Here is a 12,132-nt window from a genome sequence, read left to right as displayed (position 1 = left end):
AGGGAACTCATGCAGCTTAACAAAAAGAAGATAAACAACCCAATCAAAAAATGGGCAACTGATCTAAATAGACACTTTTCGAAAGAAGACGGAAGGCCAAGAGACATATGAAAACCTGCTCAAAGTCAGTAATCATCAGAGAGAAGCAAATCAAAACGACAAGGAGGTACCATCTCACACCTGTCAGAATGGCTAATATCAACAAACCAACAAACGACAAGTGCTGGAGAGGATGCGGAGAAAAAGGAACCCTCGTGCACTGCTGGTGGGAATGCAGACTGGTGCAACCACTGTGGAGAACAGTATGGAGTTTCCTCAAAAAACTAAAAATGGAACTCCCATTTGACCCAGTGATCCCACTTCTAGGAATATATCCCAAGAAACTAGAAACACGAATCAGAAAGGATATATGCACTCCTATGTTCATAGCAGCGCAATTCACCATAGCTAAGATTTGGAAACAGCCTAAGTGCCCATCAGCAGATGAGTGGATTAAAAAACTGTGGTACATCTACACAATGGAATACTACACTGCGGTAAAAAAGAAGGAGTTCCTAGCATTTGCAACAACATGGATGGAGATGGAGAGCATTATGCTAAGTGAAATAAGCCAGGCAGAGAAAGATAAATATCACATGATCTCACTCATTTGTGGAATATAATGAACAACATAAACTGATGACAAAAATAGATCCAGAGACAGAGAAACATCAATCAGAAAGTCAAACCTCAGGGAAGGTAGGGGAGGGTCGGGGTAAGGGGGAGAAATCAACCAAAGGACTTATATGCATGCATATAAGCCTAATCAATGGACACAGACAACAGGGGGGTGGGGTCATGAATGGGAGGTGGGGGGTAATGGGGGAATAAGGACACATACGTAATACCTTAATCAATAAAGAAATAAAAAAAAAAAGGAATGAAATACTGATACGTGCTATAACATGGATGAACCTTGAAAACATTATGCTAAGTGAAAGAAGCCAGTCACAGAGGATGATATATTATATGATGCCATTCATGTAAAATGTCCAGAATAGGCACATTTGTAGAGGCAGAAAACAGGGTTGGGGGCAGAAGTTGCGGAGAAATAGAGAGTGGCTGCTCATGGGGATGGGGTTTCTTTTGGGGGTGATGAAATGTTCTAAAGTTGGATTCTGGTGATAGTTGTACATTCTGTGACTATACTAAAAATCACTAAATTGTACACCAGAAATGGATGAAATGGATGGTATGTGAATTATATCTCAATAAAGCTGTTTTTTTTTTTAAAGAGTAATCTACAAAGCAAATCTGTGAATAATTGTTACCAAATAATTCTACTTTATAAAAGGATTCAAGAAGAACCCTACTGTTTTCAATGAAAGAAGTCACTGATGGTAGTGAAAACAGCATAAAGAAGCCAGTTGACAAATTAGATCACTTTAAAATTACAATTATAAATCAAGGACCAAAAAATTAACAACTACTCCAGAAAAACACTAGTAGAATGCCCAGTTTCAGATATGAGGAAAATATTCATTTTATTCAACTACTACTACTATAATGATTAACATTTATATTTGGCCCACTATGGGACCGGCACTGTTGACTTTACATGTAACTCATTTAATCCTACAGCAATCCCATGAGGTAGGTACTATTATTATCCCCATATTACAGATGATGAAACTAAAGCCAAAAAAGTAAAGTGACTTGTTCAAGTTCACTTCAGCTTGTAAAGAGCCAAACTACCATTCAACTGTTTTCAGCAACAGTCAATTATTTTTCTATTCTTAAAAAATTGCCACTTGAGAAATTAATTTTGTTTGTATAAATTACATAATTATTAGAAATTAATACATTTATTTTAGTAGCCTCCATTATTTCCTCTTACTAAATTAAAATAACTGTAGTTATATGGGTGGAGTACACCAGCAGCACTGTGCCACCTGAACTGCCTATGATTTGTGGTAGAATAAACACAAATATCTAAACGTATTAACAATTTTGCGTTGATGCACCCACTATTATTGCAAAAGTTCAGGTGAAGCTGAGAGAAAAGATCAGGAGTACACCAGAGTAATCATTAACCATTTAATAACTCCATAAATCTCCGATGGCCGACACAAGGTAGAAAACGATACTATTTTTTAATGGTATGAAACTACCACCTTTATACATGAGCTAAAATTATTTTCCTAACGACATTTCATCCTAAACATTTTTTTAAACTGTCATGCTAAAACTGTCTAAAAGATACGGATCCAACTTCCATCCCACTAAAACTTTTCCTCTGCCTACCCCTATAATTCTTCCTAAGGGCACCATTTTACTTTACATCTACAAGCTTTACCCGCTCTTTGGGTCTGGCCCGGGCTTCCTCCTCAGCTTCTTTCCACCTGGGTGCTGGGTTCGTTCGCCCACACCCGCCACACCACACCCCTGCGGGCCCCCGCCCCGAGCGGCTGCTCCTCCCAGGGTTCTCCAGCACCGACTCAGCACCTATCAGCGACGCCCCCCGGCCCCTGGCCCAACCCATCCTCGGACACGTGTGAGGGTGTGTTTGTGTCAGTCCGCCAGTCCCACCTGGGACGGCGTTCACTTACCGAGAGAGAAGCGCCAACTTCTGCTCCAGCATCATCTCCAGCTTCTGGCCCTGTCTGGAGATCCAGTGGTCCACTCCGTGCAGGCGGTAGCACATTTCCAGCATCAACCTGAAGTCCGCCACGAACTCGGTGATGCCCCCGTACTGGCCGCTACTGAACTTCTCCTCCATCTTCAGCAGACACATGCCCTGCCCGGGATGCTGCGGGAGGGAGCGACTGCCCCGGCCCCCGCCGCGCGGCCCCTCTGCCGCCTCCTCCTCTCCGGCGGCAACGCCCCCCAAAGGCTGCAGGAAGGGGGCGGTGAGGCCGCGGTGCTTCTCCTGCAGGAACTCGCCCAGGATGCGGTAGCCCTGCTGCAGCTCGTAGCTCAACTCCTGCTCCTTGCAGCCACTGCCCCCGACCATCGCCGCCTCCTCTTCTTCTTCCTCCTCCTCCTCCTCCGGGCCGTCCGCGTCTTCCCGCGAGGAGGCACTCCTCCGTCGGGCCGGCCCTGAGGCCGGGGCCGCCGCTGCCACCTCCTCCTCGTCCTCTTCCTCAACTGCGGGTGGCGGCCTCTCCTCCTCCCGGGCCGGCTCCATCTCCCCCGGCGTCTTGGGCACGCTCACGCCCCCGGCAGGCCCAGGTTGGGCGATGTGGAGCGGCCGCTCGAGGCGCCGGGGGACGCGTGAGCGCGGGCCACCTCCTCAGGGCGCCGCCACACCGCGCAGCCCCAGCCGCATCGGGCCTCGCTCTCCTCCGCAGCCGGCTCGGCTCCGTGCGCGCGGGGGTCTCGAGCTCGCCGCCAGCGGGGCGGGGTTACATGGCGCGCGGGGGATGGGGGAGAGAAGAGGAGAGCCTAGGTGCCCTCCTCTCCCCTCCCCCCAGCGGCGGCGCGCGCGCGGCCCTCGCCGGCCTCACCCCTCCGCGCCCCGCCCGCTCTTCACCCGCCAGGCCCGGCCGGGCCGCCGCGGCCTCGGCGCCCCACCCCCTCCCGGGCCGGCGAGGGGACTGGGAGGGGGCGAGGACGAAGTGCGGGTCTTCTCGCCTCCCCGGAGGGGGCCGCAGCGCTGGGCCGCGGCGGCTCGGGCTCCTCCTCCTCCTCCTCTCCCTCACACCCCTCCCGCCCCTCTCTACCTGCGGGGCACCCGGGCAAGGAGGAGGCGGCGCGCGGACCAAGCCGGACGACAACTGTCAGTTAGAAGCCCCGCTGGGCGGGTTGGGGCTGGGGGGTGGTGAGGAGGGAAGGGGAGGGGCAGAGAAAAGAGGGAGGCACACAGGTCCCCACTCCACCCCCCCACTGGGGCAAAGAAAGAGTCGCCGTCGCCATCCACGATGCGCATGCGTATTAAGACAACCCCACCCCCTCGCGTCCCGCCCCGCTACGCGACAGCAGGGACTTCGGCGTAGCTGCAGGTCCCGAGATCTGGTAGGTTGCGCGGACCAATGATGTCATCAGCTTGCAGAAGACTTTAAGGGCGGGGTGGCGAGGAAGCAAGGCGCCTGCGCAGAGTGGCCGAAAGGCTTTTGAGAGTGAACTGCGGGAGGATCATTTCTTTTGCGATAGACCCTTACTAGCCCTAAAAACTAAAATTATTCGAGAAGGAGCTTGCTAGATAACTTTTGTTAATAGCAGATGAAAAGTAAGAAGACACAAAATGTAAATCCTATCCTACTTTTCAATTTACATTTTCTTTGCACACAGTTTCTTTCCCTTGTGATTGCCGGGTTTTAAATATAAAATTAGAATTTTGAAAAGTGTAAAAAGAGGCTTAATAACTAGACTAACTGAAACATATGTACACATGCAAGGGACAAGGAGATGATTTGCATAACTCGGATTTCTGAAACTATTTCCAGTTCTTAACATCAATTCCTATTTTGGAAACTAACCTCATGTTTTTCGTTAAAATGAAAAAACATATTTCCACATTTTTTATTCTTGATATCTGCTAAGAATAAAGGAGGGGAATGGAACCTCATTGAAAAATATATCCTTGGGACTAAAAAGTTTTCAGATATTTCAAGTCAAATCTGTATAGCATTAGTTAGCTATTAAGTAGTCATTAGCATGACCTTGTAATCTCTATACATTATAAAATTACTGTTTAGATATCTTAAAAGTGGACTCATCCTTCACACCTGCTTAAAAATAAGTGGGCAGAAAGGAATTAATGGTTCCATAAAGCAGACATTACTGTTTTCCCATGTTGTTTGAAAGATGCACATAATACTTTCTATTTAGAATGAGAAATATACCTTTTTAAAAGTTATTTAACTAACTAAATGGTCAGATATTCTGACTCTTGAGATTGTTTCTCATTAATATGGACCTTTAAAGACATTTGCAACTTATTAGACACTTACAGCATTCTCTCCTCAAAGCCTATAGATGTACTTCAGCTCACAGGTACAAAGGCAGGAAACTATTTCAGCAACTGGTAACCAAAAATGTGTCTGACTGGACATCCCTCATTTCCTTTGACAAAGCCCAAAAATCTGGACCCACCCTACACCAGCAGATAACCCCCTTCCTCTTTAGCCACCAACCCTATTTCAGGACTCTCCAGTATATTAGCTTGCATTTGTTGAACCCTGTACTAAACACTTTATATTCATTATCTCCTTTAATTCTCACAACAATCTTATCAGCTAGGTATTATGTCTATTTTACAGATAAAGAAACTGATGCTTAGGTTAAGAAAGTAGTTTGCCAAATTTTAAATCTAGGTCTGTCATATTTCAAAATTCTCTAGGGGCCTAATTCCTAGTCATCTGGCAGAATTTCCAATTGTGCATGCAAAAGAGTGTAGGAAATTCCAAGAAATGTTGATCAAGGGCTTCTTAATTTAGGGATATTAAGATAAAGAAGCATGGCTGAGTTGAAGGAACCTCAGCCATAAGTCATAGAGAAGCCAAGATGATTGTGATTAGGTCCTTGAACCTAAAATATGTATATATAAGAAATATGTTGGTTGTAGTTAAGTTAGAAAATATAGAAAAGTAAGTTTCAAGAAAAAAAATTGTCATTTAATCCCATTACCCAGAGAAAACGTCTATTAATATTTTGTGGTGGGATTTTTTCTATTTATTTGTATATTTTTAAATTTATCTTAAACCTAAAATTGTGACTACACTGTATTTAATGTCCTTTGCTTTTCCCCCTTAATTAATAAATAATTGTATGGAATGGACAGGAATTGCATACCTAAAATTTCACCTTCATATTTATGACCACAATGGCCTAGATGGCCTGCTTATCTGAACTGGTAGGTGGAAAATCAGGGATATTCTAATGTAAAAGGCATTCTAAACCATAAAAAAAAACCAAAAACAAAACACAGTAGAAGTACAAACAACAGCAATAATAGCTACCATTTATTAAGCACTTACCAGTACTTGCTAAATAGTTTACATATACAGTACTCACAATAGTACCAGGAAATCATGATAGATTTATTTATTTTTAAATTTTGGATCAATGATTTGTTTAGTAGAAAGCTTTTTTCTACCCTACAAAAGCTCAACATTAAAGACTGACATTCCAATTAATATAATTAACCCTACATGTCTAGTACTGTTTTCTTATAATGCACATCTAATGCTAAATGACTGGTCTCAAAGCTGTTTACATTTTCATGTCTGAAGATAATATTAATTTTGCTTTCCTTTCATTTTCACAATAGAATACTCTTTAGTGCTACTATAGACTCTATTAAGAACTTCTTCAAAACAGAAATCTATTTAAGCCCCTTTAAATTAGGTCTTCTTGTTGAGCTGCTTTGGAGGAGAAAAATAGCATACATACACAATACAATATTCTGTTCAAATACATAACATTGAATGACTCCCACAAATATTACTTTCCATTTGTCAAACTGTTATTACAGTATGTTACATGCTACCAATGTTAGATGTTAAGACACCCTTTTCAATAAACATGGTTTTTAGAGTCCTAGATAACAGAGACCAGTCTGGCTAAGAAAATTCTGAAGTTCTCATAACTCTGAGCTGGAAGTAGAATGTGGATGTTTCATCCAGTTCTGAGGAAGGCATTGTGAAAAAGTTCATATATATTATAAATTCCCCACATCCACTGGAATATCTCAAAACTCCCAATTTCCACATCTTCCTATTACCATGAAAACCAGGAATATTATCAAGGAGGAATAAGCCTGCCACTATATTCTTCACCCATAATTACAAAGATGTTTGTCCTGGAAGTTCTCCTATCCTAACATCGTGAGCTCTTAGCATCTTGTGATAGGCAGTATGACATCCTGACACCAAGTATAATGCTTGCTCAGCATCAATAATTCAGACAAATAGCAACAATTTATATACTTCACATCAACTAGGGGAAGGAGAATAAACATTCTAAGACAGTGGAAGCACAGGTCATCACCAAGATCTATGATTATGAGATAAAACATGCAAGGTGAACAGACGGTTATAACACCGGCTAATCCTGGAGAAACATGGGGAAGGAATACAAACTGCTTAGCAGGGAAAAAACAGTTTTCTCAATTACAATGGAATCCATTCACAACACTTATTTGGAGTTGCTTTTACGGTAGATGATATTCAAGTGGTATTAAAGTGCTTCAAGCAAAATTTAGCAATTCCTGCAAGGCTTCCTGATGCTCATCATCAAGTTGGGATATACATTCCAACCACAATTCTTCAGAAGTCTGTACCTCACGCACAACATTAGCTAGGCGTCTGGCACAAGGATCTTTATAGTTAATAGTCTCATTAATTTTTCCTTCTGCAATTATATTGATTATTTTGGGAAGATTGGAATTATTTGGACCAAGTACAGCTGGGTGGTTACTTTCAATTAAGTCACAGAGAAAACTCAAAGTCTGAATAGCCTCCTCTTTATCCTCATGCAGTGGAAGCCATGACAACCAGTGTGGAAGGACTTCATCTACATTTACACAGTTAGGCTTAAACCTCAAAATCTTGCCTACTGCTGAGATACAGTTCTCTGTAGCAATGACATTTTTTTTGGTTTTAGAATTTGCACACTTAATAATTTTTACCAGCAGTGGAACAGCTTCTGAACATAAAGAATGATAATCATCTCCACCAAACTGTGCCATAACACCCAGGCCATAAGCAGCAGCTTGCCTGACTTCAGGGTTATTATCTCGCATATTTAGTAGCATTGGCCACCGAAAATATTCTACATATTTAAATGAGGTTGGACTACAGTGTTCTATAATATCATCAAATATACACAATCCCCACTGTCTATCTGGCCATGGCCTATTAGAACAAATTAGATTTACAATTAATGGAAGCAGCTGTTCAAACCATGGTAAAATCTTTTCTTTGTAAGTACTAAATAATGAGTGCAAAATATCTGATACTTTGGTCAGAATGTAAACATCACATTCATCCTCATCTTGCAAGGACATTTCAACCTGTTGGTCATAGTTTTCTTCCTGTCTTTTAACCTGTCTCAATTCTTGGTTTTTAAAGTGCCCTTCAAGTTTTGCTTTCAATATTTCTCCCAGTTCTTCTAAGTGTTCATCATTAAGGCAGCCATCTCCCATTACTTCAATGGACTTTGCAAAAGAACTCATTATTTCTGAGAGTACATCTGTATCAGGTTCAGTCCCAATAGCCTTGATTAAGGGATCACATATGAATTGCCACATCTGTGCAAGATACTCTGGGCCACGAATTCTTGCACATTCCAGCAGAAATGGCATGGACTCAGCTGCTGCCACTCTAACATTGTCATGGAAATAAAATTTCAGTAAAGGAACCATCAGCTTTACAATTTGTTCTGTATATTCCACAAGTCCTTCCCTTAATTCCTTAGCATAGTAAACCAACATCTGGCAAGCAGTTGCTTTTGCTTCAAGTCCTGAGGTTTTAATTCCAAAACTCTGCTGATCTCCAAGATTTACAAATTGCCAGCCATCATCATCACTCATATTTTCCACATCTTGTGTATCTAAGAGAGCAACATCAGGTTTAGCTGAAGCAGTCTTAATAAGCGGCTCAATAACCAGTGGAAGGTACTGTTGAAAATCACTTCCAAGAATTTTACACATTCTAGCCCATGCTGAAACCATATAAGAGGTCTGAGGGTCATCGTCTTCCATATTATTTAAATCTGATTGTGTCTTCAATAATAGCTGCATCACATTTGATGCATCTTGCATAAATTTTTCCTTCCCAACAGCAAGACCAACATGGCTAATGCATTCAATAGTTTTTCCTTTCAGAAGCTTGAGTTCCTTTTGAACAGCAAGCTCAACAATGTGCTTTAGTGATGGCATAAATATATCATAATATGGAACAAACTTTTCTTCTATTGTATCTGCAACTGAGGCAATAGTTGTCACAAGCTGTTCCAGAGCCAACTTAGTTCCATTCCGAATCAACTCTTGAAGTTTAATCACCAAGATGGAATGTAGATTTCTCACCATACTATCCAAATATATAACTAGCAATGATTTGGGGCAGTCTTCAATAAAAATAACAAGCGCAGAAGCTGCATGTGATTGCACACGCTGATTACCTTGATTTTCCATGGTACGCAACAGAGCTGCAATCACTGTTTCATGGAATTTCTTTTGGAAATTAGGTGCAAAATCTGTAGCCATCTGTCCAAGCGTAGTACAGGCTGCAGCCCTTACCCTTGGATGAGGGTCCTGAAGGAAAAGCAAAACAGAGTTAACCATTTCATCTAGAATTGGTTCCATTTGCTGATGGCATCCTTCTCCAATGGCAGATAAGGCCATTAATCCAGCATGTCGATATTTCCAGTCAGGGCTCTGAAGCATCTGCATGATATGCTCCTTAGTGATTGGTAAAACAAGTTTTCCACCGAGCCCACAGGCCAGTCTGTCTAGTGCACTCTCAGCAGCAACTGCATTGCTGTCAAAATCATCTCCTTCCAGTTCATCAGCATTTACCCAATCCTCATCATCTTGTAGATCAACCATCATTCCTAATATATGAGGAATTGCCTGTGCAATAATATTTGTATATTTTTTCAACATTGGGGTTGCAGTTTCAGACAAGGTCACTATTACTTCAAGGGCCAGCTGGCGTTGCAGATTACTAAGTCTAGAGTCTCCACATAACTTTAGACTCAACTGCAGAGTATCTTCTAAATAAGGACCCAAGTATTTAGGTACAGTATCTGCAATCTCAACAAGGGATTCTAGCACGGAATCGTCATCCTGGTAGCAAGAGTCATTCACAGCCTGTAAGATTCCAGGAAGCAAGTCTGCAAAGTCTTTGAAAAGAGCGATATTATTCTCATTGGCAAGTACAAATGCAGCTGCAGCTCTAGCGGATAATGTCCTGATTGCTGGATGTTCTTGATCTTGAATACACTGGTCCAACAACCGTTTGATGATATCCAAATCATGCCGCTCTTGGTTCCCAAAAATTCCAGGAAAGTGCCAGAAAACGTGAAGCGCAACTTCCCACAGAACCACATTTTTGGAGTAGATTGAATCAATAAGGAACTTCAGACCTTCCGGCCAGTGGTTCGTGCCATCCTCATCTATCAAATTCCTAGCCAGCACGGCAAAAATATCACAAAGCTTTTTCCTCATACTAGCATGCGTCTCTAACTTCACAGCCAGTATCAGTTCAATCTTGACGTCCCTCTGCACATCAGAAGGCAAATTTGGATAGACCTCTTCAAACCCAGAGGACAAAAGCCGTCGTAGCAGTGCGGCAGCCATTTGTCTCACCTCATAACCTGCTCTTCTGTTTCTGACGGCATCTAAGAGGCATGTCGTCTTACACAGACCTGGGATGTTTTCATAGATTTCCTCGGCCTGCCTCCGCACCATACAGCTTGGATTGATCAGGTTCTTCAGAAGCTGGTAAAACTCTGGCTTTCCCGACACGGTCGCCGGTACCCCTGCAGCCCCGGCCGCCGCCATCGCGCTCTGTCAAAGCCTCCGCGACCCGGCAGGAAGGAGGGGGTCTGCGGCTCCCGCCGTGACGCAAGCGGGGCGCCGGCGGGGATGGGCGGGGCCGCTCCGCCCGCGGCCGCGGGTCCTCAGGCTGAGCCTGGGGAGGTGGGGAGCTGGTGGCGGGGAGGGGTATCCTTTCTATGTGTTCCAGTCAGATAAAAGTGCACCGGCAGAGGGGGGGAAAAAAGAAAGAAAAGTATGTCATTGATTGTATTAGAATGGGATTATGGGTGATCGCCCTCCCTTTATTTCTAAACTGTCTCTACAGTTACCCAATAATTTTAAAACAATAAACACACCTTGAAAACCGGCTAAGCGAAAGAAGCCGATCCCAAAAGGCCACATATTGTGTGGTGTCATTTGTATGAGCGGTCTTGACTCGGCAGGGCTACACAGACGAGTGGTGGCCAGAGGCCGGGCGGAGGGGAGAATGGAGGATGACAGCTATCAGGTATGGGGTTTCTTTTCGGGTGATGAAGATGTAAAGACGAAAATTGATTGTGGTGATGGTTGCACACCTCTGTGGTTATGCTAAAAATCATTGAGTTGTACAGTTCAGAATGGAGAATTGTGTGGTATGTGAATACCAGTAATACCTCAATAAAGTTATTTACCAAGTAAGTGCAATAAAAGGTAAAAAGAATTACTGCCACCCCACTACCACACCTAATGCAGTAGAGCAGTGGTGCTCAAACTCGGCTATGTATCAGAATCATTTGGTCTATGGACTATAAGAAAGAATGAAAAGGACAAGTATGGTGTGGAAAGTGACCTGGACTAGTAATCAGAAGACTTGAAGCCTGGTTTTATCTCTACATTAATTTTGTATCCTTTGTCATGTCACTTAAGGTTTTCTTTGCAACGTTGTTTAAACTGTAAAATGCTTTTCAAGTTTTCCTTTTAATAGGAAGCTGCTAAGATTATTCCAAAAAACAAATGCCTCTGAGGCTAAATATCATTTCTTTAATTCAGGCAGGTGTGTCACTCAAAAACAATTATTCCTCAGAAATGACTGGATCTTACTTTTGTATTATTATTACTTTATCATTCTGTCATTTTGACCTTAGTTTGCAAGGTTGGTGGGATAAGTATAACACAATATAATTTTAGGTGAGAAATGGAAACTCAGGGAGGTTAAGGGATTTGTCTAAGATGACACAGCTGAGTGTCAAATTCACTTCTTCAGAAAGCAACACTGATGCTCTTTCTCCATATCACTTGCCCATGATTATTCTTGGTTTTGCAACATGGTCAGAGGTCTTCACCTATTGCAAAGTAGGTCTTAAACTTATCCAAGTGGGCTTAATTTTAATATTGTAAAATGCTATTGTACATACCCACAAAGTTAGAAAATCGCAAAGTAGTCAGTCTCATAAATTGCACTGTAATATGTAACTATGTTCCTTTAGGAGGAAACATAATCTGTAAACAGTGTTTCTCATTCTGTGGACTGAAAACCAACTATGGCAGAATAACTTGAGATAATTATTTTAAAATATAGATATTATGTCCCAAACTCTGAACCACTGAATCAGAATTTCTGGGTCATAGGTAAAGAATAGGCAGATAGTACTGGTGGTTAGGGTCGGGATGGGGGAGTGGAGGGATTGACC

At 42.7% G+C, this 12,132-nt stretch overlaps 2 protein-coding genes across 8 annotated transcripts in view; both read right to left on the bottom strand.

Moving 5' to 3' along the window:
- The window catches only part of BRD10 (bromodomain containing 10), a 107,963-nt gene extending 104,505 nt beyond the window's left edge, over nucleotides 1–3,458 (bottom strand). For all 4 annotated transcript variants that reach the window (XM_080670552.1, XM_080670551.1, XM_080670549.1 and 1 more), the window contains exon 1: nucleotides 2,589–3,458. In XM_080670552.1, coding sequence (XP_080526678.1) covers nucleotides 2,589–3,166 — 578 coding nt within the window. In that variant the 5' untranslated portion in view covers nucleotides 3,167–3,458. The remainder of the gene's footprint in view (nucleotides 1–2,588) is intronic.
- A 2,450-nt stretch (nucleotides 3,459–5,908) lies between these two features.
- RANBP6 (RAN binding protein 6) lies at nucleotides 5,909–10,513 on the bottom strand (the record flags this gene model as incomplete). Of its 4 annotated transcripts, none has more annotated exons than XM_080670544.1 (2): nucleotides 5,909–9,235; nucleotides 10,292–10,513. In XM_080670544.1, 2 exons carry the CDS (start codon nucleotides 10,484–10,486, stop codon nucleotides 7,169–7,171), a joined length of 2,262 nt encoding a protein of 753 aa, XP_080526670.1. In that variant the 3' UTR covers nucleotides 5,909–7,168. The 4 variants fall into 4 exon arrangements, with proteins under 4 accessions (XP_080526670.1, XP_080526669.1, XP_080526668.1 ...); XM_080670543.1 differs by having other exon boundaries at nucleotides 5,909–8,532; nucleotides 9,103–10,497; XM_080670545.1 differs by having other exon boundaries at nucleotides 9,031–9,235; nucleotides 10,351–10,486.
- Between the last annotated feature and the right edge of the window lie 1,619 nt (nucleotides 10,514–12,132).

Source organism: Plecotus auritus, assembly GCF_963455305.1.
Source record: "Plecotus auritus genome assembly, chromosome: 5".
Classification (NCBI taxonomy): domain Eukaryota; kingdom Metazoa; phylum Chordata; class Mammalia; order Chiroptera; family Vespertilionidae; genus Plecotus; species Plecotus auritus.
The sequence above is the reverse complement of the archived record's forward strand: the minus strand, read 5'-3'. Positions and strand labels throughout refer to the sequence as shown.